Source organism: Rousettus aegyptiacus, unplaced genomic scaffold (assembly GCF_014176215.1).
Source record: "Rousettus aegyptiacus isolate mRouAeg1 unplaced genomic scaffold, mRouAeg1.p scaffold_m13_p_13, whole genome shotgun sequence".
Taxonomy (NCBI): Eukaryota; Metazoa; Chordata; class Mammalia; order Chiroptera; family Pteropodidae; genus Rousettus; species Rousettus aegyptiacus.
Window position 1 is genome coordinate 19,117,935 of NW_023416288.1, and position 27,650 is coordinate 19,145,584.

The following is a 27,650-nucleotide window of genomic DNA, read 5'->3' on the forward strand; positions in this document are numbered from 1 at the left end:
GGAAAATCTCATTACTATGGACCAGCCACTGCTGAGTGTATTCTGTTCTACCTTTCTTTTTCTATGGATGTTTATTATAATTATTCTGCTCATATTCAACCATTGTAATTGGATATGTTCGGGGCGCAATACTTTTATTTTCTAGGCTGCCATATGCAGCTGTGTCTGGACCTAATGCAAAGGTCAAATCATCACCCACATGTTGCGGAGATGGTTTGGAAGAGGAGTCGGAGTCTGGAAATGCTTTTACTAACATGGATAAGAGAGAAGGGATGAATGGCAATGCTAGCACCCCTGTCTCCATGGCTTTTTATTAAGTTTCACTACAATGCTAGCTTCGTGATTATTAATAGTTACTGTCAGGTTAGTAAATTCAAGCTACAGCTAACTCCGAGATTCAACCTCAAAGCCACCACCGTGGTCTCAGCTATTTCTTCTCAAATATCTTTTTCTTATCCTCTAAAGTATCCTTTCCTAGTCCTCAGAGCAAGAAGTCTCAGAATTGGTCAGGCGTGTGCGCCTCCCTGCAATGTGTTCTTGTGTGCAAGTTCACATCTGCTTCTGACGGCCTCGTTGCTCTAAGCACCAGGCATCCTGCCAGGACTGTAGGCGTCTCTTACAATACCCACAGATAAATATTTGTTGGCCAAAGACTAAAAACTGTGGCACAGTTTGCTGATTATTCACTAAAATTTATCCTTTCTTTGTCCTTAAACATAGATCTCTCCAGTGATAATACATCACCCATTTTTCCTTGCAATTAGTTAGGTGTAGCCTTGTGGTTAATTTTTACCACGGGTAAGCAAGCAAAAAAAAAAATGATTACCATTTCTGGCCCTGGGCCTTATGACATTGGGTATTTCTCTTTGGTGTCCTCAATCCTCTATCTCCTTCCAGTTTGATGAAACACAGACATGGTGGTGACCTAGCTTCCAGCATTCAGATAACTACAGCCATCGAAACAATGGTGCAGCAACATGATGAGGCTGTTTGCCGCTCAGGATCCACTCGGTGCAACTGTCCTAAAGGCTTTGTAGGCTCCAATATCAGGGAGTTAAGTCAAGGTATTTATACCCTCTGTTCTCTCTGCTGAGTTGTCACAGGTTGTCTGCTTCCTTTACCAGTGACCACAGCAGCTCTTGGAAGAGTGTCTGCTTTCTCTACTCTCTTCTGGTTGTAATAACTCCTTCCACCCCTTGCTCTTTCAAGCCCACAGTTTGGAAGAGTCCCTGACCTTTTCCTCTGACCATCTCTTCCACTCCATTGCCAGCACTGAAGTGTTGGACTGTGTCTTTTTAGTTTCCCTTAACCTCCCCACCCTTTGTCAGTAGTCCCTTAAAGAACTTCCCTTGAAAGCCCTGTTTGAGTGTAAGATCCCTTCTGTTTCTTATAATATCCTGACCACTGGTCTACATGACGCCATCAAAGGAGGCTGCCCATCATGCACTGCCTTGAGAACTGGAAAATGAAATAGTAATAAACATTTTTTTTTGAGGCATTATATTTTTTTTGTACTTTATATTAGAGTAGTTTAGCCTTACCCTAATTAATAGTGTTGTGTTTTTTTCTAGGAGTTTGTTCTTTTCATCAAAATTTCAAATTTTTTGGCATAAAGTGGTTCATCAACTCCACTTTTTATCTTTCTAATGTCCACAGCATCTGCATGTCTTATTTTTCATTTCTGATATTGAATAACTAAGCTGTTATTTTTATTGATAAGTTTTAAGGATATGTATTACTTTTTATTAATCTCTTTTTAAAAATGAACTTTTGGCTTTTGTTGTATCTCTACATTATATGTGGTTTGCTGTTTCATTAGTTCACTAATTATCACAACAAATTACCCTAGAACTTAGCATCTTAAAATAATTAGAAACTTTTTATTGTGATGCAGTTTTTGTGAGCAATATAGAAATGGCAATGCTTTTATATAACCTAGTCTTGGCAGTCACACATCATCATTTCTAGAATATCCTATCGATTATACAAGTCAGCCATATTTATGTGAAAGGGCACTATACAAGGGGATGAATACCAGGAAGTAAGATCATTGGGGGCCCACATCGTAGCTGTCTACCACATCAGTTTTTGTTCTTATCTTTATTTTTTTTTCCTGATGTCAGTACCACTAATCATCGCCTTAGTATCACCATCCACATCTCATCTGGGGAAGAGAAGACAATGAATCGTCTAAATGCAGCATTTATTGTGAGGGGCAATCCCTCTGCTTCACAAGCTAAGTGAAGGAAAAAACACAAGATAATCACAGGAAGATGGGGATGCCTACATGAAGGGGAACCCCAGAGCCTTGTGACTTTCCTAGGCTCTCCCTATGAAAGGGCACATCAGCCCCTTAGCAATCAGATCCTCCTAATCTCTCTGGGGGTTTTTAACATAGAACCTTTCTTAACTTGGCCTGGAGAGAAGGCAGGGCAGGGCCAATTCTCAGAAACCCACCAACATCTAAATGCCCTTAGATTTTCCATCTTTGACTCTCTGCGAACCCCAGATATGATAAACTTTATCTAATCTAGTGGGTATAAAGTTTAGGAATAGGGAAAAAAACTATTATATTTTTCAAAACTGTTTAAATGCTTAGTTGTTATTTTCTTCAGTGTCCACCTGATAGTTAGGCATTTGAAACTTAAAATCTGAGACTTGATTATAACATTCTGCTGAGTCATTTCTCCCCTGAAGCAATGGGAACATCTTACTGTTTAATCACAAGGGTTACATGGGCTAAAAGGTAGAATGTTACCCTGCTACAAAACTTTCTAGCAAAGTATATCTAACTGAGCAACGTTCTTTAGGAATTAAAAAGGTCTCCCCAACTCTCCATTTCCAGAAGAGCAAAAAAAAAAAAAAAAATCAACCAACCACTTCCCAATAAAAGTCACAAAAAGAGAAGGGAGTAGAGTCCTTGGCTATGCTGATTTCCATTAATGATTTGCTAAAGGCTATCCTGGTTTTTGACCAAGAAAGGGACATTTCTATTCATTCTTATCAAATCAAGGTTGAGACGGTCTTTTAGCCAGAACCATATTATTCATTTCTGAATCCATAGGGACAAGTCTATGAGACGCTGTTCAATAACCAGAAGAGCAAGTTTAAAACCATCAAAGGTAACAGTCCTGAGGCTCCATCTCGTGTTTCAGAGCCAAGCTGATTACAATACTTCAAATACAGATATCACTACAGTAGACTCCTTTAATCTGTGGTAAATGTTCCAAGACCCCAGTAGATGCCTGAAACCTGACAGAACCGAACCCTATATATATGTTTTTTTCCAATATATACATACTTATGGTAAAGTTTAATTTATAAATTAGACATAGTAAGAAATTAAAAACAATAACTGATAATACAATAGAACAATTGTAACAATACACCATAATAAAAGTATGTGAATGGCTTTGGGATCATTATGAAGTAAAATTAGGGTAACTTAAACACAAGCACTGTGATGCCATGACGGCCAATTTGATAACCCAAACAGCTACTAAGTGACTAATGAGAAGGTAGCATATACAGTATGGATACAGTGGACAAAGGGATGATTCACATTCCAGGTGGCAAGGAATGAATGGCTGAGGATTTTATCACACTACTCAAAATGGCACGCAATTTAAAACTTTTGTTTATTTCTAAAATTTCCCATTTGACGTTTTTTGACTGTGGTTGGCCATGAGCAACTGAACCCATGGAAAGCAAACCATGAGTAAGAGCGGACTCCTGTACAAATAAAGATAGATTACAAAAGAAGAGATCAGCCCTGCTTGCCTTAAGTGAGGCCAGTCTCTGTCAAACTTCCCCATGTGTCTGTTCTGGAGAGAATGCAAGTTGGAGGAGGGCTTTGGGCAGTCTCATAATTCCAATTCTTGCTTTTATCCATGGGCCAAGCATTTGATTATCAATGCCTAACACAGTTGGAGGAAGAGAAGGGGAATTGTAAATATTTGGACATTAGCTTTTTTCCTGGTCTGGACGGCAGGAGGCTCAGAACATGACACAGTCGGAGGAGGTAATTTTGCCAAACAGTCATCAAGGAGCCGTAGGTGAACTGAACACCTCACTCACCACACGTCTTATTGTGGAAAGAATAGTGAGAAGAAGTAGGTAGACAAAAAGAGTTGAGAGATTTGGCTTCTTATTGTACTGTCACTATTTTGACCTGTAATTTGGTAGATATTATATAATCTCTCAGCCACTTTACTTCTAACCATAAGGAAAGCCAGGCACGCTTTTGTTGATAGTCATCATTTACTTACAGTTCCATTTATCCTAGAATTAGGGGTTTACTTTTACCAAACAGGTAGACATTTTGGAATATCTGGCATCTGGATATTCAGAGCTCACAATACAGAGCTTTGTCAAATATAGTGCCTATGAGAAGTTTCCTTTTGTACGCAAAAGCCACAGAGCTGGCCTGAAGTATAGAGCCATTATTGGCATATACAGTGTTTATCCTGGGCTTCTCAGACAGAATATCCTGGATGCGAAGTACCTGTCAAGAAAAGGTCAACTGTTAGTGAACTAAATGAGCAAAAACAGCTGTCGCTGACTTTTTCCTTCCCATATACTCCAGGACTAATGTATTTTTCAGAAATCAACAAGCTAAAATTTATGTATCTTCAATCATTTTTCCTTCTTCTGATGGAAGTATTAATGTTCCAATGACATTATGCAGTCAACTGGACTAGTTATCTGACATTAGCCATATCCCTCCACAGATAGTTTACACAATTTTGATAGTTCAGACATCTCCTATAGAGGGAAGTGGGAACCAGTGGATATGCTTATCTAATTCTGGAACAAACAGGGGAAGGTTTTGCCTATAGCAAAGGGTTTTGCCTCTCTGTGCTTGGGGCCTATAGCACAGGAAGGGAAACACGGGAAGAAATGAAAAGAAGACACCCAGTAGTAAGCCAATCCCGCCTTATAACCAGTAGGATAGTAGTCATCACTATCACATCTGAGAAGTGGCTAGGAAGCATAAAGAATGTATACTTTGAATTCAACTTGAGACACCACTGCTTAGTACTATTATTGATCCCCAGGATTAACACACTTTATTTAGTTTGCTAATCATTAATATATAAGTATGCAGTTCCCAAATAGCCTGGATGGAGTTCACTCAAACAGAACATGATAGGAATGAAAGAAAACCAATTTAGAAATTCATAAGTTATGAGTCAATATTGACCTCTTCAATTAGCGTTCACTTGAGTTTTGGCTTTTTATCTTAAAAAAGACCCTACAGTTTTATCTCAGGTTGTTACATGAAAATAGCCAAGCTTGGAACTCATGTAGAAAATATTACCCTCAACTCAAAGTAAAGGGTATCAGTGACTGTGAAGAAAGAAGTCTTATCTAAAATAAATTATTGAACTTGAAAATAGAGGCATGACAAAGATCTTAAACAATTTTCAAATCAACATATAGACTGTATTTTTATTCTCTTTAAGCAAGCATCTTTGTTGGGCATTCATAGAATAGTTGCATGTGTCACTTTTGGGGACTTTTATTTTTTATTTCTTGCTTTTTTTTTTTAAAAAAGTGACTAACATGTTAATAAGATAAGTGATTTTTTTAAACTGAAGAACTACAATATTGGAAGCAGAAATAACAGTATGTTCTAATTACCCACTAGGCCAATTACCAGGCTAGGGTTTGAATCTCAATTTCCCATCTTTCCAAACCTAGATTCAAACATATATCTTTCTTTAAAACTTACCCTCTCAATGAGATTTACCCTGATCTCTGTATTTAATAATAGGACCTGTCCATCCCCCTGTTCACAGCAATCCTGATCCCTTTTATTTTATTATACATTTTTTCCCTCATAGAATTTCCCCCATAGAATTTACCTGCTCTGTTTTCGGATATATTCTAAGCTCAAAAACAGAGTCTATATATTTTAAGTGCTTAATAACTTTTTGTGAATAAACCTCTCAGAGTATGTCTGCCAAGAATTTATATCTGTATTTAAATCCACTTGAGATTTTTTTTTTATTCTTAAGTTCAATGCTATAGAAAATGCAATGATTTATACTATTGTCTTTAATGCCATATAAAATTCAATGGTGTATGCTATTGTTTTAGAAGAGATTTTAAAGAGAATAACATTTTTAAAATAAGACGTTCTTTAACACTATCATATACATTTGAACCTAGTGGTGTAAATTAATTTTGTTTTGACACTAGAGATATTTAAGCTCTTTTATCTGAATTTCATGTTGGGTACAGTGATAGAAGATGGTTTCATATATGATGACTCTCTTCGCCTAATGTCAAAGCCTGCTCTGAGCCTATATCCTGACTGAGAATACGATATGGCAATCTGGGTCAATGTGAATAATTAAGCTCATATTTTCCCATTATTCCCAGAGGCAAACATAGCCCTTTAAAGGATGGGACACATTGTTTAGCACTGATGTTAAATTGGCACCTGGTAAGGAAACATGCAAAAGAATGAAACTAGACTGCTATTTGTTACCATAAACAAAAATTAACTCAAAATGACATAAATATAAGATTTGAAATAATAAAAAATGCATAGAAGAAAATATAGGTACTAAATTTATGGACCTTGGTCTTAGAGAGGATTTTATAAAGGCAAGGGAAGTGAAAGCAAAAATAAATAAATGGAACTAAATTAAACTAAAAAGCCTCTACACAGCAAAAGAAACTAAATAGAACAAGGAGGCAACCAACTGAATGGGAGAAGATATTTACAAAAACCTCTGATAAAGAGCTAATATTCAAAATACATAAAGAACTCATACAATTTAACAACAAAAAGACAAACAATACAATTAAAAAGTGGGCAGAGGACCTGAACAGACACTTCTCCCACAAAGACTTACAAATAGCCAACAGATATATGAAAAGATGCTCAAGTTCACCAGCCATTAGGGACATGCCAATCTAAAACACAATGAGATACCACCTCACACCTATTAGGATAGCTGTTATCAACAAGACGAGTAATAACAAATGTTGAAGAGGTTGTGGGGGAAAAATAACCCTCATACACTGCTGGTGGGAAAGTAAATTGGTACAGACACCACAGAAGGTCCTCAAAAATTAAGAATAGAACTACCACATGGCCCAGCAATCCCTCTTCTGGGTACCTACTCAAAAAATTTGAAAACATATATTCATAAAGATATATGTACTCCTATGACACTGCATCATTATTCACAGTGGCCAAGACATGGAAACCACCAAAGTGCCCTTTGATAGACAATTGGATAAAGATGTAGCACATATATACAATAGAATGCTACTCAGCCATAAGAAAAATGAAATACTGCCATTTGTGACAACATGGATGATCTTGAGATTATGCCAAGTGAAACAAGTCAGATGGAAATGTCAAGAACCATATGATTTCACTCATATGTGGGCTATAAAACTGAAAGCAACAAACAAATAAGCCAAACTAAAACTCATAGACACAGACAACAGTATAGTGTTTCCCAGAGGAAAAGAGAGGAGTAGGTAAATAGAAAAGGGTAAAAGAGGTCAAATATATGGTGACAGAAGGAGATTGATTTGACTTTGGGTGGTGAACATATAATGCAATATATAGATGATGTATTATAGAATTATACAATTATACGTGTATTATAGAATTGAAATCTACATAACTTTATTAACCAATGTCACCCCCACTCAAAATAGTAAATAAATTTTTAAAAATTGACACCCAGTAACCTGAAGGTGTTAATGGGCCATATCTCCTCATCCTGACAAAATTTCTACTCTTTTCATATGTACAATGTGTTCAGTTCTGGAACATCACATGTGACCCACTAAATTCTTCCAAGTCACTTCAACAAATTGTTTGTTCTTACAGCTTTGCCTGTGAGCTAAGAGAAGTGTAGGAACTTACTTACTTCTGACTGTGGCGGATCTTTAGGGTTATATAATATTAACTTCATGACGTTAGGATGGCATCCTGCCAAAACATCTCCAGTGTCAGGATCGACAGTTAAGTTATCCACTGAGGTGTCCAATTGTATTACCTTCCAACAAAGAAGAAGTAGTGAAGACATTATTTTGGCTTTTTTCCCTACCTTCTTATCTCCTACCAGTTTCCTCCAGCTCCCAAAACTGCTATTTTTAAGGGGCACTTTGCTACTAAATATTAGACATGCAAGCACACTCTCACCAATATCTAAAAAAAAAAAAAAAAAAAAAAAAAAAAAAAAAAAAAGCCATGTTTTCTCCATTCAAGGAGCATATTCCTAGGTTAAGTTGAGGAGCTAATGTAAGAGGCCGTGTTGTGTGGGCAAGCCAGGATACTTTTACCTTCAGTAGAGTTAAATCCCTGTTATCATGTATTTTCATTACATGGATGTTCTTATCTGCTACATCAGCTACGTAGATATACCTGTGAAGTAAATCACATTTACATTTAAACAAGTAGCTTTTAGGGATGATGCTAAATTTTGTTTTGAAGAAGAGGTATAAAAATTCACAATAGTTCAAACTTCCATTGCAATGCCTTTCTAAACCACAGTAAAAGAAGATAATAAAGTGGTATTTTTAATATTCTTTAAGTGCTTTAAATAAGCTTTGAATATGACATATGACTATAGAGTAATAAAATTGGTGTTTCTAGATGACATATAGGCTCAATCTCATTACTTAGGAGTCATGATTTAGTTTTTAAATTGAATGGAGGTAAATGGACCTCTTATAAAGCCAAAAAAAGTCTATGGTTCCAAAAATTAGTCTTTGAAAATAAGAACCAGGTGACCATGAACCTGAATCACAATCATTTTTTAAAAATGAAAAAATACTTAGAGTTGTTTTCCATGGGGATCATCTCTATTTATTATCTCAAATTTATATATTAATATTTATGGTACTTAAAAAACTTTCTATTTTCAAATACTTTAAGAGTACTTCCTCTAAAATTTCATACTGCATAAAATAATGTTTTCTCATAGAAAAGCCTGATATAGTGCATCAGTAAGTCTGAAGCATACAATCACAGTGCCTGATCTAATGTGGGCTTCTCTCTCTAATAACTGAACTTAATATAAGTGGTTAAAGACCTTCTAGCCTCATAAAAACCAGAGTTATTATGTATTTATTATTTTTAGTGTGTTAGATAAGTATGTTTTTAGAGTCACATAAGAATTTGGAATAAGGATTTTATATCCATGAGTCCAAATCCCTTATTTCCCTAGGTGGGGGGGCGGGGGGAATGGGAGGGGGGAGGAGCCTGAAGTGCAAGAGGGCAAATTGTTTGCTTAAGATCACACATTTAGTATAAACCCTGGCCACGCCTGATCATTCCACATATACATTGACTACTTAAGCCCAAGGAAGTAACCACCTTTTAAGGGAAGGAGTCCACTAATATGCTAGGAGTGAAGGGTAGAAAATTATAAAAGAACTTGCTTACTTCTTGTCTGGTGAGATTGTGATCCCATTGGGAGAATTAAATCCTCTGGCCACCACTTTGACCTCTTTCGGACTATAGTAAAGAACATAAGTCCAGCGAAGGTCTATTAACATCTCTAATAGCATCAAGCAGCTTTTGGTAAAATAGTGGTCTCTGGTGGCATAGAATTGTTCTGGGCCAAGAACCAAAATGTCATTCACACTAAAATGGAGAGAGAGAGAGAGAGAGAGAGAGAGAGAGAGAGAGAGAGAGAGAGAGAGAGAAACCCATGGAATATTTAAATATAGTGATTGCTGTCAAAATCACAAGATGTCTACAAGACCAATATATTCATCAATTTGAAAAAGTATACATGAACTAGTATGAATTAAAGAAATCCACAGAAAGTATATGATTTTTCATTGCCCTGATGTGTTTTTTTCTTTTACCATTTGTTATTTTCTCATTCCTCCCTTCCACTGAAGTCAGTGAAAACAAATCAATATACAAATAAGTCCCAAATTTCAAATCTGTTGAAATAAATGTTAATAATGGTTATCTATGGTAGTTGTAGTGTTGCAGTTCACCAACAGTTCTGGTTCTCCTCCTTCTGGAATTAGCTTTCTCCATGCCCTTGGTGTTAGTCATGGCCACGTGACTTGCTTTGGCAATGAAATGAAGTGATGTATTTTAAGTCTTCTGAAGGGACAACTTTAAGAGCCAGTATGTGATCCATCATGCTTCCCTCACTATTCCATCACAATTAGCATCATTTCTGATGATGACAGTGTGATTTTCTTAAGGCTCTTCATGATGATAATATAAAATTGAGTACCTTGATCACCTACATTAGATACATAGCATAAGTGAGAAAACAAAACTTTATGGTTTTGAACCACTAAGGATGTTAGGATTTTTCTTTTCCACTATTGTAGCATACCACAGGCTATGTTGACCTTTATATTTTCTCTGAGAAGGTGGGATTATGAGTACTATTTTTTCCTATTTATGTTCATCAATACTATTAAAAAATTTTTAATGAAGCAAGTCTTACTCTTAGAACATTATAAAACAATGAAGTCATTTCCCTTTTAGAAAAAAAAAAAAGGAGACAGTAACTTGAAAAAAAAACATTTAAAAAAGGATATATATATATATATATATATATATATTAAATTGGGAGAGAAAAATTTGGATGGATCAGGAAATACTTTGAGGTTTTGATGTATACGAACTTTCCCAAGGTAACCGAGCTATTCATCTTTTGGGGTCTTCAGCTTAAGCATGCCTGCTCCCATAGATTAAGTTAAATTCCCTCACAATGTGTTTCCTTGTCCTACCCCTTAAAATGCTAGGTCAATGTGTGTATCAGGGCACTTCTAGATGTCCTCTTTAGATCCTCAAAGCATCGCCTGTCCTGTTCCAATTGGCGCCACTTCAAAAAGCTATGAGTGGGATCTGACAGACTTTCCACGGTGCAGCCTTATCTCATGCCTGTTCTGAGCCTCTTGGTTCCACTGCTGGGTTTCCAGGTTGACATCAAGGCACAGCATATCACCAGACATAACTTAGACATGCACAACCAGGAATGTATAGGAGTTAATACCCCGTGAGGCAAACCCTTCACTATCGAGATAGGGATGGTGGTTAAACTTTTCACCTTTTCTTATCTTGGCCAGATTGTCCTGAAATGAGGCTTATGTTGCTTATTGGAGAACAATCCCATGCACTTAGCAGCAGCTGGCTTGATAAGCTATTTGCTATAGACTCTCTCACATATGAATTTCCTAGAAGTACTGCCATAACAAAGTACCTCAAACAGGTGGCATAAAACAACTGAAACTGATTTTCTCATCATTTTATAATTAGAAGTCTGAAATCAAGGTGTTGACAGAGCCATGCTCCCTCTGAAGTTTCTTTGGTAGGGCCCTTCCTTGTCTCTTCCTGCTTCTAGTAGCTCCAGGTATTCCTTAGCTTGTGGATGCATTACTCCAATCTCATTCTCCATCTTCATGTGTCTTTCTCCCTGTGCATCTGTCTGTTTTCTTGGAAGGACATGAGTCATATTGGATTAAGGGCCCACCGATATGATGGTCCTTAACTAATAACATCTGCCAATGATCCTGTTTTCAAATCAGGTCATGTTCTGAAGTATTGGGGTTAACATTGCAACATATTTTTAGGAAAACAAATTTAACCCTTAACAATCCTTTTTCTGCATCAGGTTAGTCTTACTTTTGCATCCTGGGATCCTAGGCCCTAATCAAGTAGTCATCTGTGGAGTTTTTCCTCAGGCTGTGTTTTCTGAGGAACAATTCCTGTGAGGTCACGTGCTATTGCATTTGATCCTCACAGTCATCGGTCAGGTAGTCAGGTCAATAAGGGAGCCCTCATTTTACCGAGGAAATGGAAGCACGGGTTAAGTGATTTGTTGTCTCTTAGTCACTCGACAGCAGTCCTCGTCCTCACTGTAACTCATAACCTGGCCCAGGGAGTGATGGGAGTTCAATAACTTTAGTTTCTCTTACTTCTTCTGCCCTCTGCTCTTACTGCTCCGAGTTCTATGGGAAAAATTCTTATGCAATGTTGAGAAAGAGAACAAAGAAAAGAGGGTGAACTTCCTTTTTCTCTTTTTAGTTTCTGTCCCATGGAAAGATTAACCTCTACTGTTTTGGAATCAGTATTTCAGTGCTGACCCCATTTTATAAAAGAAATTTCTTTAGTGGTTGTTACAGCCTTGAAAAAGGCAACCTATCTCCTTACAAACTATATTTTTTCAATGCAGTAAGAAAGACGTTTCTTCTTATTGAGAAGCTGAGAGTTCAGCTTTGAATTTAGACAGATAGTTTTACACTCTGGTTCTACCACTTACAAATTATATAACTTGGGAAATTACTTAATCCAAAACTCTAAGTGTCAGTTTACTGATGCCTATTACTAAAGGCCGTTGTGAGAATTAAATATTTTGGTACAGCATCTAGCCCATAATCAAAGCTTAATAAATGTGAATTTTTATATGTGCCCACAGGCTTTTTTTCAAATTCTACTTTAAAGCTCTCACTGAACAAAGGAATAGACCATCTGAAGGTTGGTTATAACACCCAGTGGGTGTGGCTCTCAGAATACAACCTACCAGGACAACTCGAAATGAGTGTAGGTGTTTAAAGAGAGCCTCATAACAGGTATTGCATTGTTGTGGTCTAGAGGATGGAATTAGAGGTGGGAATCTAATTGAGCACCTTTATAGGATTAAAATGCTTTCAAAAAGTTGGAGAATATAAAGATACTCAACACTGAATACAACAATTTCTAGTGAGGTGCTGTACAATGTCACCATGGGCACCTTTAGAAAGCTTAGAAAAAAATTCTGCAAAACTTGAAGAAAGCCTGCTGAACCAAAGAAAACAAAGCACACAGCAGAAGTGCAAAATAAATAAAAGTGCAAAATACTTTTATTTCATACCTTTTTAGAAGTTCATGTTCTATAGTTTTCAGGTGTACCAGAGAACGTTGTTGTTCGTCAAATTTAAATATCTCCAAAGTGGACTCCATGTGGGGATGATTCACAACATAAAGATACACATTATGGTCTAAAGTAGAAAAAAGGCATAATTTCTAAGAAGTTTACTTCTAGGGCAACTATTATTAGTCTTGGTGTACAATTTGGTCACATTCAGGATTTTTCTCATACATCTTGAATTGGATCCCCACAGTCTACCTGATAGGTAAGTAAGACACATGCCAGAATCTCCAGTTAATTGAAGAAATTGAAACTCAGAAAGTGAATGACTTGTTGGCAATTTTACCACCATCAAGTGGCAGAGCCAAGTCCAGATGTTTCTGTGCAATTATCTCCTCAGCTCATCTTCATACCTTCTCCTACAGGAAGATATAGATCTACTGTGGTGCATAAACATGGAAGTGGTTTCCCAGGATGACCCTTCAGCAAGAGAAGTAGGTGTGAGCAAACAAAGTTTTGCAGAGAATTCTTTTATGTGAGAATTGCCTACATTTCAATACATATTCCAGAAATGTCTGAGCTATGTGAATATCTTAAAATAAGCAACAGTTCCCAGCTAGAGAATTAGCTTCTGACACAAGTCAACTAACTGAGGTTTCAATAGCAATATTCAGTGGGCCCAATGGACATGTTGTGAAAATATAAATGCAAAATAGACTAGCTCACTCTGAATATTATCAACCTCAAGAATGTTCAACTACCTGTTTTCATATCAGAATATGAACTGCTGTGAACAGGATAGAGGGTAGTAATCTGGCTTCTCAGAGTATTTTCTGACTTCTTAGGAGCTCTAGGTCAGATGGGCTCTGGAGTTTGAAAGCGTCCAGCTCCATCCTCCCTCTGCAGGGCTCAACCTGCATTCATCTCCTTTATTCCTTCCCTTGGCAGGGTTTCCAAACACACAATGTAGCAAGTCTGGGCCCTGCAGTGGCCTCTGAAACACATAGGCCCCTTGACTCATATTAAGGAGAGGGAGTCCCACACAGATGAATCCTTCTTCTGGTCGATCTAGCTCTATTTCAGGGCAGGGGATTTGGGAAGCAGAACTCAGTTGGATTTTAGCCCCCACATGGTCCTTCAGCCAAATACTCTTACTGGACACAACATGAATTATATATGTGTTGCCTTGGTTTTATCTCTTCTTTAGGCTCCATTGGACCCCTCCTTACATATAAGCAATGTTTAGTAAGAATACTTTTCTTCTCTGTCTTCTAATTCCATGCCAACTTATTTGTAATGTTTTGGCCTTATGAATTAAATACATAATCAAGTTTGGTGACTAATAAAAAAAAATATCAATCATCATATATTCAATTTTGAAAGCCTAATTATATGCCTGAGGGTTAATCTGCAAACTGTAAACTGGTCCCATCTCAAATAAAAAAACAAAATCCAAAACAACCCCCACTACCCATCCCTACCTGCAGTGAAAAACAAAAACACATACACATACCCCACCCCACCAAAAAAAACCCACAAAAAATACCTCCATTTATAACACTATCTCATGAAATAAAATAGCTCCAGGTTAATCTGATCACTCATTACACCTTCTTCAGTAAACCGTCATATGTCTAGTTGGGTATAAGACAAAAAAGTGGTGACTTTAAAATGATTTAAATAGAGCCTGGAGCCCTAATTTCTTCCTGTGAAAGGACATAGGATTAGAAATAAGACCATCTGGGTTCTAGCTTTGGAACTGCCATTTATTAATAACAAGTGAAAACACACTTCACTGCATTTCTCTAAACTCCATTTCTCCATCTATAAAACCAAGCATTAATATCTGACCTACTTGTCTCATAGGGTTCATTGATTTATTCACTTAACACATGTTCATAGAGAACCTACTCTGGGAATCCAGCAAAGAACAAGTCACATATGCTTTTATGTTGATTACATGGTAGAAAAAAATGGGAAGGAAATAATTAGTAAAGAATACTGGAGTGGGCACTTGCCTTTATAGTGACAGTTAAGGCTGGGTCTAAAGATGAAAATCAACTCACTATAGAGAAATTATGGGAGAGGGAAAGAATGGGTTTTTTTAACATTAATAAAAAATATTAATTACCATTTCGAAGATGTTAAAAAAAAAAAAAAAAAGAAGGAGGTGACTCCATAGTGTAGTGGTTAGCACGTCTGCTTTGCACACAGGTGGAGCCACGGACCATACACCATACCCCGGGTGCACCAGGCCCCAGGTGCATGCTGTGAGTGTGTGGGAGGGTCCTCCCACCTTCAGAGATCCAGTTTCTTAAAGGGAAAATGGCAACAGCCATAGGTCAGGGCTGGAAGTGTGGGAGAGGGGAAGCGAATTAAAGAGCAGTGGAGGGGGGTGGGGAATACATCGAGAAGAAATATAACAAGGTTTGTACCCTGAGACAAGATGGTGGGAAGGCTTCTGTGAGAAGGTGACATTTAAACTGAGGCCTGAATGATGAGGAAGAGTAAGCCAGAAATGATGGAAAGACATTCCAGGCAGAAGGAATTGCAGATTGAAAGACACTGAGGCATGTAGCATTTTGTAGGACTATAGAGAATCCAGTGTGGCTGGTCCAGAGAGTCAGGGGAAGAATGATGTCCAGTGAGGCTGATGAGAGCATCCAGATGCCAAAATGTGTAAGGGTAGTGCCAAGGAACCCAGGTTATTTTGGAGATTTAGGATTTCTCTTCAGAGTAATGGGCACAATATGGAGAATTTTAAGAAGAGAGTTACATGATCAGATTCACATTAAAAAAAAAAAAAAAAAAAAAACACTGCAACTCTTGCTTATGAAAATGAATTGAGGTAGTATAAGAGAGAAGGTGAGGTCATAGGGTCTTTGCAGAATCCAGGAAAGACATGTTGAGCACTTAGACTGGGATGTGAGGATGTGGAGAGGTAATTGAGGGGTAAATTAGACAGAATATTTTAACTAGTTGACTGAATGGGTCAGGGAGAGGTAAAGTGTCAAGGTTGAGTCTAGGATTTTATTTTGAGAAATAAATAAATTATATGTGAAAATGCTTTGTAAACAATAAAGCAATACAAAATTGTTCAGTATAGCTATCTTTTACAGAAGACCTTGCTGAGCAAATAAATAGCATATATAAGTTTTTAGGGGGACATTTAACCTACTTAATGAAATAATATTCAAGCATTTAAAAAGATGCTCATTTATTTAAAATTGAAAAAGTCTGTGTTGGTGCAGACCAAAAGAATTGGATAAGCAGAAAGAAATAATTATAATTATTCTTTTTTATTCATTAAATCAGCCCAGCAAATTTATACTTAACAATACATTATAACTCGGTATGTATTTGGAAAAATTAAAAGACCATTTCTTTAAAAATTCTGAATTGCTGCACTTTCCTTTGGCCTTTCATTCATGAAGGTACCATTAGTGAAGTCTCACTGTTCTCATTTTCTACATGCTCTGTGGATCCACGAATATTTATAATTCAAATAAATCAGGAATTTTGGACTATCAACAAGTAAAAACTATATATTGGAAACTGTTGTTTTAAAGCAAATGCAATATCTTAATAACTATTTGTTTTCTACCAGTTATTTTGAGATTTAATTTGCTTCCAGTAAACTCATACTTTTAAAATGTACAGTGTAGTAGTTTGTAGTATATTCAGAGTTAGGCAACCATAACCACTATCTACTACCAGAACATCTTTGTCACCCCTCAGAAAAGCCCCATACCCATTAGCTGTCACTCTCTACAGCCTACTTTTGCCCTCAGTCCCCGCCAACCACTTTTGGTCTCTATGAATTTGCCTCTTCTGGACACAATATAAATGGAACTACTCTCTCTGCGGCCTTTAGTAACTGAATTCTTTCACTTAGGATATGATATTTGCAAGGTCTATTCATACTGTAGCATGCCTCACTACTTCATTTCTTTTTATTGCTGAATAATATTTCACTATATAACTACATCACTTTTTGTTTATTCATCGGTTGGTGGGAATTTGAGTTATTTTCACCTTTTGGGTATCAGGAATAATGCCGCTATGAATATTTGTGTATAAGTTTTTGTGTGAATCTGTTTTTAATATTCTTGGGTATATACTGAAGAGTGGAGTTTCTGGATCATATGGGGTAACTATGTTTAACATTTTGAGGAACTGCCAAACTGCTTTCAAGATCGACTATACCATCTAGTATCCACCAGCAAAGTGCGAGGGTTCCAATTTTTCCACATCCTCGCCAATGTTTGTTATTGTCTGTCTTTTTAATTACAGCCATCCTAGTGGGTGTGAAGTGGTATCTCATGTTGGTTTTGATTTGCATTTCCTAAAAACTAAGGATATTCAGTAGCTTTTCATGTTTTATCGGCCATTTGCATATCCTTTTGGAAAGATGTCTACTAAAATCTCTTACGTTGTCTTCTTTTGAGTTATGAGAATTATTTATATATTCTGGATATATGCCTCTTATTAGGTTTGTGATTTGCAAATATTTTCGTTTTGGGGGGTTGTTTCTTCCCTTTCTTTGTGGTGTCTTTTAATACAGAAAGCTTTTAATTTTGATGAAGTCTAATTATCAATTTTTCTTTTATGTTACATTTTTTAATGTCACACAATTATTTTTAAAGGGCTTTTAGTTTTGATTTCTGAGACCAACATGTGAATTATTTTTGATGATCAAACGAAAAGAAAAGGGGGCAGGAGGAAGAGAGAGTGACCACTTCTAATATCCCTTCCTTAATGCAATGTTTAAAAATCTGTTGATACACATTTATTATCTTACAAATACATATCTTTATAATAAAATACCATTTTTCTCCTTTCACATACATGTTGAGTAGCTGGGGATGAGTGGCTCGTATTTCCCTCATCTCCCTCTATTCTTAAGCATTCAGGGCTTACCTTCATCGATGAATGTACTGATCCCATGTGGATTAAATGATGCTTTGTCAAAACCGTTACTGATGCTTAGTTCCTGGACGTGTGGGTTTGGCTTATTCAGATCCATCAAGAAGATTTGTCCTGGCTTATCGGGTGCAAAGCTTGGCATTCCTGGATATTTTAATCCCTTTTAAAAATACAGAATAAGTATATATATATTAAGACAACATTTTCATATGGAAGCTAAAATCTCAAAGCCTAAGAGAAATGTTTAAAGCTCTAAATTTCTTTTAGATTCTGGGATCTTTCACTCTGCCACCTGCTGCCATTACCTGATGTGAGAGATTACCAATGCCATCTAAACCACTGGGAATAGAAATACAGGAATAACCCAAAGTCAGTTTTTAATACAGAGAGAAGGGGTTTAGCTAAAAAGTACAATGCAAGAGACGAGTCTGTGTTCCTTTGTGTGAGTTATTTGCCCTATCTGTGCCCCGGGTTCCTCATTTATAAAATGAGGAAGTTAAAATGTATGATGGCTGAGATTCTTTCCAGTCCTGATATTCTATAACTAACTTTCTCAAAGCAGAGAGAAGCGGTGTGTGGTTTCATTGTATTGCTCTGATCCCTACATTCGTCATATTTTGTAGTGACAAACACTAGAATAAGCCAAGAATTAACATAGGAGAACCAATTAGAAATTTGACTGTTTCTGACCTATTTTATTTCTATAAATATCTCTGAAAATGTGGACATGAATCCTTTTCTCCAAATACTGCAAAAAGTTCATTTCAGTAATTGAGACAGTGGCTCTGTCTAGTGGAAGGATTGGGTGTTTATCAACCAATCATAGGCCTCCTGAATGACACAAAGGTAAATCTTGAGGTTGGTTATTCTACACCAGTTACAAAACTCATCCCACTTCCTCCCCATATCCCTTCCCCATTATTCTTATATACATCAATATCGACAACCTTGTATCTTTTCTTGTACTCTCATTTCCACTTAACATGCAATTTAAATTCTCTCCTTCCCACTCTACCTTCTCTTTTTGTTTCTCTCCCATTCCCCTCCCTTTCTTATAAACACGCGCGCGCGCGCGCACACACACACACACACACACACACACACACACACACACACACACACAAATACTATTCTTGGTCCTTCCACTGCCCCCCATCTCACCCCTGGCAGAGTGAATCCACATCTTTGAGCTTTTCTTAGGACAGTCCTTTTATGCCTACATCGCATTGGAAACCTGACTTCTCCCCAGACAACACTAGCACCCCCGCAGAGCATTGGAGAAGGTACTAAAGTTCTCCTTAAGTTCTCCTTAGGTCGGCAAACCTGGAGAAGAGGTCAGCATGCCCCTAGTCACAAACATCTGTTTCCAGGCCTCAAATCTTGTGTCATCAACCAATAGCCTGTCTTCTCAGGGAGCCACCCCCTTTGCTTACTGCCTCCTTATCAAATTTCCTGCCAACTCCCTTTGCCCTGGTCCACCTCTTAAAGGCCTAGACTAAAATCAGATTGAAAAAAGTCACCCCAACTTTAACCATACATTCAATGATGTTTATCAATCTTTTTGTTCATTCTAATAGGTAATCTATTTATTACATTTCTCCAAGTATCTATTCAGAATTTATATCATTATTTTCCAGAGCCTATACTTTCTTCCTATTTATTCTCGATGCCATTTGATGTGAATTTCCTCTGATTCCCCACTTTCTGTCTCAGTAATTTTTCAGTTTTATCAATTCTCTTCCGTTCTCCTTCTTTACTTAATGAAAGAGTATCCTTCTTCTGTTCTTAACTCTGCTGTTTATTTTGTTCCTTATTCTCTAGGGTCAGTCTTTAGAAATTACATCTTTTCTCTCTTACTTTACCACTATATTTTTCACCAATGCTTTCTTCTTTTGCCTAAAAAAAATTGCTCATTTCTCCTTCTTTGAAAAATATCTTCCTGTAACTTTACTACTTCTTCAAACATGCATTTATCTTGCTTTCCCATTCACTGTCAAATTTCTTGGAAACATCATTTGATCTTCTTACCTAATTTAATTTGCTCCAGCTCTCAGTTGCCCCAAATTAGTATTCTACCAGTTTGTAGAAATGCCTCTGTAAAGGTCATAATAATGGCCTCCAAAATATCTTATTTGATAAACTACTTTCTCTTACCTATATCTCTGTGGCATTTGGCAATAGGTATACCCCCTTATCTCTTTTCAAAAAAAACAAAAGTAAAATTTTCGGATAGAAGTCTTACTTCTCTTCCTGCTGCTTCCTCCTGTTCTCATCTCTTTCCTTCTTGCTATATGCTCTTTCCTTGCAGATCTTATTCATAAAGTTTCAGGTATTTCTTCTATACCAATGATTTTTAAATCGACACATTTACCTGTAATCTCTCTCTGGAGCTCTAGCTTGAATTCTCAACTTCTTCTTAAGGGCAGCTCAAAGTCAAATTGTCAAAACCAAAATCGACATGCTCTCCTTGAATCCTGCCTCTCATTCATATTTACTATTCTCCATTAAGAGCAGACCATTGTAAAAAATGTGGCCTAGATTAAGTGTCATGATAAATGAAACATTTCTAGTAAAGGTTTGGTATTTATCTGGTTTTCTGTTTAAGACAGTTGGGTAAGAATTTGTAGCAAGTGACTGCAAGAAATTCTTTTGAAATCATTTACCACTGAAAATTGTGAAAATCACTGGAGGTACAGGCATCTTATTTTCCCCAACAGACTACAGCTATGTGTGGACAGACATTGAAAAATCTTCTAACTATCCTCATTCACCAGCACATGTATTCACTAAATACTTTAGCACCAACACTCCAAAGCCCTGGCCTCATGGAGCTTAAAATCCAGGGAGGCAGCACCAAGCGAGACCATCAGATATGATGTGGTATGTAAGGGCCTGTACTCAGGGAACCCGAAGGACCAGAGAAGAAGCACCTCACTCAGCAAGAGAGTCTTAGGGAAGACTTTCCTCAGGAATTAAAGTGCCACCACAAAGAGGCCTCAAGGAAAACTAAAAGTTAGCTGATAACATGTGCAGAAGGGAGTAACCTTGCGGGCAAAGAGAAGCATTTCAAGGACCTGGTAAAAAAGCAAATAGCCTACTTGGTACCTCTAAATAGACTAAAACTCTCTATTACACAGTATTACCCTTGAAATCAGCAGCTTCCAAATATGTCTTAGAATGGGAATAAAGGGTAACTTGAGAAACGAAGAATAACAAGAATTTGAATTTATTACAGTCATAAAGATTGCTTAAAAATAAGCAAAGAACATTACCCTTACCCTATAAGTATGAGTTGTTTGTTTACACAAAGAGCTCCATTATTTAAAACTTTGTGTTAACATTTCTCATGGAACTATTTGTGAAAAAAATCTCTACTTTCTGTATATCATTAATTCCGTACTTTTAGTTCGAGTAAAACTAGAAAAGCAGAATACAATAGGACCTACAAATATTATCTCCTAACAACAAAGAAATCTCTTAGCTATACAATAGTCATTTTGATAGGTCTATTTGGCATAACACTGAACATCTAAATTAACAATAGAAAATTCAAGTCAACAAAGAAAAAGCTTTTCTAGACAACTTTGTTTTATCTTTGGTTATGGTAAACTAAAGACTAAAACTTCTTCCACCTCCTACCTCCACACATACCATCACGAGCAGCAATATGAAATACAAATGAGACCCTGACTATACTGTGCATATTTAAGAATTTAGAAATTCAAGCCATTAAGGGTTATTATATATGCCCTTTTTTGGCCAAAATTATTTGAGAATATTTTATTGTACAAAATGGAACAATAAGACATGCAATTTCAGAAATCAAAATTCATATTAAAAATGTAATCAATCTACTTTTTCACAACATATAAATTTATTTAAAATTCAAAAATCGTTCCAGACCTATAAAAGTGGTATTGGGAATAAGGTTCAGGTTCTTCTATAATTAGCTTTAAAAGAACCAGATGGAAAGTACTCAGGGTTTTGAATTGCATGACATGGTTAACTTTCAACCACAAATATTTAGCGAGTTCCAAACACAGAATACCAGTTAGTGAGAAGATGACTATCAGAAGCTGATACTCACTCAAATATGGCAATGATGGGGATGGACAGCAACTGGACAGATCTGGAGATTAGTCTAGGAATTGAATGGAAATCAATATACATTTACTGAGACCCTACTGAGTATGAAACTGCCCACAGGGAGCAAGCCTGGGAATTCCCGTGGTGTCCTGATTAGCCCTCCAGAATCTGGTTTTGGCTTTTTCAGTTGACTGATTTACCCACAGGTGGAATGAGTGTACAGAGGCCCATCAGGCAGCTAGCTCTAGTAGGCAACATTGATGTGCTGCTACACAGCTATTGACATGAACGTCTGAGGGGCATGGACAATACTCACACTGGAGATAAAAGCCAGCCCACTAGGAAGTACATCAATATCTTCAGAGCCATTTTCTGTAAAAGAAGTGGAAGGTTAGAAAAATGTATGTTAGAAGGCTTAAAAAATAAATCTCATAGTCAGAACTTTGAACTTCTTTTGGAAACTACATTGACTTTTTCCAACTATTTACTTGGAAAAGTATATTAACTTTCAAGAATACCACAGGCCATGCTACTCTACAGTAAAACCCAAGGCGAACTCCTTCCTTCCTTCCTTCCTTCCTTCCTTCCTTCCTTCCTTCCTTCCTTCCTTCCTTCCTTCTTTCCTTCCTTCCTTCCTTCTTTCCTTCCTTCCTTCCTTTTTTGAATTTCATCTCAAGAGAAAAAAAAGAAATAACTGTAAAATTTATTGATAACCTAGATTTATTCTTTAAATAATGATTTCTAGGGTCTGTCCTGAGAGATTTAGCTTTATTCCCCATGGAAGACTGATGTACAGACTGAGCAATAACATTTGGAAAATTATTGTGAACATTTCTCAGAAGATTTCTCTTCTCTGCCAAGTATTTCTCTTCTTCTAATTTGTTGTTGAGGCTTAAACAACTATTATTATCTAATCATATTGGGGGATTCAAGTAATTGCTCTGTTGCAAAGGCAATAGGTCTAAGAATTTGAAAGAGTTGTTCAGAGGTCTTTCCATTGAGAGCTGGTTTTGAGCATTTTCTTTGAGAAGCATGTAATAAGTAAGTTATGACCAAGACCAGGATGAAAAAGGGGCTTGAATGGCTCCTAGTAGAGAGATAGAGTGACAAATGACATGGTCCTAGTAGACTGGACCAAAGATGAAAACAATGGCTATCTAGTGTGACAAACTGTATTTTACAAATATAGTAGAATCAATATGTATCATGGTCATGACTCTTCTCACAATGTGATGTTCATACTCTTCTATCAAGAGGTAAAGTCTATATTCTCTCCCCTTGAACCTGGGTAGATCTTTGTAACTATTTTAACAATGAGAATGAGGTGGAAGTGATGCCACAGGATGGATGAAAAATCACAGTTATAGCTTTTGCTTGTTCTCCTCTCTCTCTCTACTCTCTCTCTCTCCCGGCATGCACCTTGGGAACCCTGGGAACCCTGAGAGCTCTGAACCTAATGTAAAAAGTCTGGCAACTTTCAAGCTACTGAGGAGAGACTACAGAGAAATCACACAACATAGAGAGAGGGATATCCTACATGCACCCTTAGAAAGGGTCATGCCGAAGCATTACTATTAATTAATATTAACATCATATCACATCTTGGAAAGAAGGTTCTGACATCCAGCTAAGAAAACAAATGGAACCTACTACAGAATAGAATTATATCTTGGAGACACAGGAAGCTGCAGGAGGGGAAAGGGTATGGAGAAAAGAATAGGAAGACACCAAACACAGTGGCTATCTACTTGATAGTCCTGCTCAGGGTCAGTCCTAATAAAGCTATTTAGATTTCAAGTGCAGTTTTAAGTAGATGCCAAGGGCAGTCAAACAACTGACTAGTTAAAACAATCCTTAAAAGCCTTGGGAAGAGATGATCTATGAAATATGATTTCTGGAGGTTAGAATTAACTTATCTTTCTTCCTTTCTACCCAGAAAGACTATTGGGAAGGAAAACAAAAAGAGACAGTTTCTTCCACCAATAAAATTAACCACAAAGTTCTAGGTCTGAAGAAAATACAAATCAAAATTTCCTCCCAACTCTGTTACTGCCTACCACACCCTACCTAAAATCTTGTAGTGGTTTTCCATTGTTTCATAAAGCCATTCACTCATCAAATAGTTGGGTCTTGTGCATATTGTCTTATTAGTGATCTTTACTTAAATATCCAGCCTGCCTTGTTTTGGTCAGCCCTACTTAGTAGTATTTCACCTTTTTGGATCTCAGAGTTTCTGTTTTCTGCTGCTATTGTACTTTCCTGAAGCATTCATAATAAAAATATATTGTCAGTAGATAACAAATGCAGTGTCACACAATAGAGATCACAAGGCATAGAAGAAAACCATGCTGGCTCATAATCTAGGCCTGCTGCCCACTTTTTCTAGATTACTGGGAAGTAACTTTATTCTTCTGTATGCGCCTGCTGCCCACTTTTTCTAGATTACTGGGAAGTAACTTTATTCTTCTGTATGCTAGTTCCCTAATCAGAAAACGAAAGTCAAGAAGGAGCTTGTCTTCAGCAAATTCTGCTTTCTAGCCGGCAGCACAAACCTCCTCTAAGACCAGGGGCACAAGGCTAGGGAACTTTTCTGAAATTGAAAGGAAAAAAAAAAGAAAGTTCATCTTTCTTCTGTTGCTTGTCTTTCTTCTTTTCTTTCTTCTTCCTTCTCCTTGATGATATTCAAAATCAAAAAGGATTCTTATTTTTTCTGATTATATATATATATATATGTATGTATATTATAAACCATATCACAGTAAACTATGCTGTCATCCTGTCGCATTGATAAATAAGTTACAGTCCCTGACCTTAGGGATTTTGCAATCCGATATTGAGAAAAAGAGAAAACACCGCCAGCTATAGAACAAAGCATGTGTAGGTGTCATAAGTGAATCAGACTTTCAAGGTGGTGTGAGAATTCAGAGGCAAGAGAGAAATTTGCCAGTGATTTTAGCAAGCAGAGATGATGAAATCAATGGAGGGAGTTTTGTAAGCAAAGGCGAGAGAGTGAAAGAACACATTCTCAAAACAGTGCATAGAATGTAGCTGAGACCTTTTTTTGTGGTATGAGAGTCAGAGAAAATGGGAGGCTTGGAGTACAAATAAACTGTCAGGTCAGCAACAAGCCAGATAGCCCTTTGCTGGGGCATATAGGAAGTTAATGTCAACATGTCTCATGTGGAACAGTGAAGATCGAGGGGAAAACAAATGGTTCTTGGATCGTGAACTAAGTCTCTTTGAGAATGGGGTATCATGCATAGGAGAAGTCTAGAAGAAGAGCTGGTTGTGGGTAGGAGTATGAGGGAGAAAATACCAGAAATGTTAAGTAGAATAAAGTAGATTTCAGACTGGAAAAGAAGGCCTGCCATTTGAAAGGTTAGGGATCAAGCTATGGATTTGTGATTAATTTTTAAAAAGACATCTCAGCAGGCCATGCGATTCTTGTGGGTAAGGGCTAAGTCCTATTCCTTTTGTTACTTGCAGATAAATTTTGAAGGAGGTACACTTGAAGCCAGGAATATTATCAAGGAGAGGAAAGAAGAAAAGAAGACAGGCAACAGAAGAAAACAGAGAGGAAAGTGAAATACCACAGAAGAAACAGGAGGAGAGTTCCGCAAGGGACTGGCCAAAAATGAGTCAATGACTCCTTCGAATGACAGAGAGACCTCAGTAGGAAAAGAACTGAGAAAAAGCCACATGTTTTGACATTTAAGAGTGCCCTTGAAAAGGTAGGATGAGGTAGCTTGCATAAAGTGGATGGGGCAGAAGCTTCAGTACGAGGTTTTAAGGAGTAGCAGGGAATTAAATCAGCTGGCAGCCTCATTCAGGTGGATAGTGACCAAGAAACTGTACTGGCCCCTCATGGTTATGTCATGTACATACCAATTCCTTCAATAAGTTGGCAGTTCCCGGGTTCTACTGGCTCCACTTCTCGAGATGCATTAAGTTTTTGTCTACTGAAGATAAAAACACTGGAAATCAATGCATGACTTCCACAATCAATGTCTAAACATGCATTTTAATTACCTTCATATTCCTTAACTCTCTTTCTGATCATCTGTGCATGATTTAATGAGTAGGCATCACCTTTTACTTATATTTATTTACATAATATGAAGATTATGTAAGTACTGCCCCTATATCAGCTAACCTCACCTAGTTATTACTGAAAGACTAAAATGCAATTACACACAAACAATGCTTTGCTGCCAAAATAAATGACAATATTTAATAGTATGAAATTGTACAGTATTATCAATTTAAATGTACAAGATGTATTATTTAATTTGTTAAAATATTGTCTATTATAAATCTGCATTTTAGCTCCCCTTAATCTACTGTGATCTTGCCTTTTGATGCAACTCCCTTCCCCAAACCGGTTTCCCCAAATTAAACAGGGTTTCCTAATATCCAAACCCTGTAGTCTTTTCTTTAACTTTATCATTTTTAAAATTTTAAGCTGACTTACTTTGCAAGCATGTAATTTCATTAAACTGACCACAATATAAACAATTGGTCACATTATTGTTCAATATGGTGTTCTTGTTTCCGCAGCAAAATATTCTTTTAAATATCAGGAATAATTTAAAATTTTATTAAATCGTATTCAGGAAGACTCTACACTTAGACTTATCTTACTGTCACGTTAAAAAATGTCTTAAATCTACCTTATAGTTATTGTTTTTTATGATTCTCTCACTTGAGTACACTGGCAGCAAATATAACAATAAATACTCAAGATGAGCTAGAAAGTATTACCAAAAGGCATCAGGCTCCTGAATAGATCTAGGTGTTAACCAGATTTTATTTACTTAGAGATAAAAGCACCCTAAAGACAACTGAAGGCAAGCAGAGGCTTTAGATCTACTCAAAGATGCATATCATCAACTGTCTTCTTCCTAGCCCATTATGGACTCTTCCTGAGATATTTCTGTCTGTCACCAACTAGATCGATCTCCCAGTTCCACAAGTCAAATACCTACAAAATGCCTGTTGTGATCTGCATTTCTTTCTCATTCCCCAGCTATCTGAACAGCTCTTTTAATCTGTGGTAAATTCTGCAGCCCAGTACTCTTCAAAGTATAAGTGACCCTGAGCAATGTCAGAGTCAGCCATAAACAGTAGCCTGGTCCCTTCCTCCAAATCCAGCGCTTCCAACCCAGTTAGTTTTTGCAGAAGCAGAATGCTGGGAGAAACCTAGAAGAGGGTGGGGAGGCACGACTTTCAGAAAATAAATGGGGGCATTTCTGCTCTACTATCTTAAGAAAGGCAGAAAGTCAGCTCACTTTTGACATTAGTGCTTCTCAAGGGGATGGTTTGCTGGGGCGGGGATTGAGGAGTGAGCTTCCAAAACTGCTCATTCCTACTCACTAGGAAGGCGGCGCCGGTAGCTCCTAACTTAACTTGGAAGAGGAAAGATAGCCAAACATCCCTCAAGATACTGGCTCACCCAAACGCCACGATGAGAGCCAGGGCTGCCCCCAGCAGGGTCGGGACCACCAACTTTCCCATGATCCGGGTGTCCAGTGGCCACGAGCAGGCGCGGACTCCACTCAGAGGGCGACGGGCAGAGGACGGGGCAGGTAGGCTTATGGCTCTACTCTGATTGGTGTTAGCCCGGGACCATATAGGGCCAGGGCGCTGTGGCTGTGCTCCTTCTCCAGACCCCTCCCGTTCCAGCCCTGCCCCTCCCTGCCCCGCCCCGCCCTGTCGCTCCACGTTCAAGATCATCCTTATGCGCGGTATTCAAGACTACCCTACCGCAGGAGATGTAAG

At 37.4% G+C, this 27,650-nt stretch overlaps 1 protein-coding gene across 5 annotated transcripts; it reads right to left on the bottom strand.

Moving 5' to 3' along the window:
* Positions 1-1,058: 1,058 nt before the first annotated feature.
* On the bottom strand, positions 1,059-27,476 carry LOC107518821 (serum paraoxonase/lactonase 3). Of its 5 annotated transcripts, XM_036230373.1 has the most exons (10): positions 27,246-27,357; positions 25,758-25,831; positions 22,189-22,244; positions 21,874-21,927; positions 17,781-17,946; positions 12,864-12,990; positions 9,422-9,622; positions 8,317-8,398; positions 7,902-8,030; positions 1,059-4,504 (listed from the first exon to the last, which is right to left on the bottom strand). In XM_036230373.1, exons 5-10 carry the CDS (start codon positions 17,926-17,928, stop codon positions 4,346-4,348), a joined length of 846 nt encoding a protein of 281 aa, XP_036086266.1. In that variant the 5' UTR covers positions 17,929-17,946; positions 21,874-21,927; positions 22,189-22,244; positions 25,758-25,831; positions 27,246-27,357; the 3' UTR covers positions 1,059-4,345. The 5 variants fall into 5 exon arrangements, with proteins under 5 accessions (XP_036086266.1, XP_036086263.1, XP_036086262.1 ...); XM_036230370.1 differs by lacking the exon at positions 21,874-21,927 and having other exon boundaries at positions 25,758-25,828; positions 27,325-27,476; XM_036230369.1 differs by lacking the exon at positions 21,874-21,927 and having other exon boundaries at positions 27,325-27,476.
* Between the last annotated feature and the right edge of the window lie 174 nt (positions 27,477-27,650).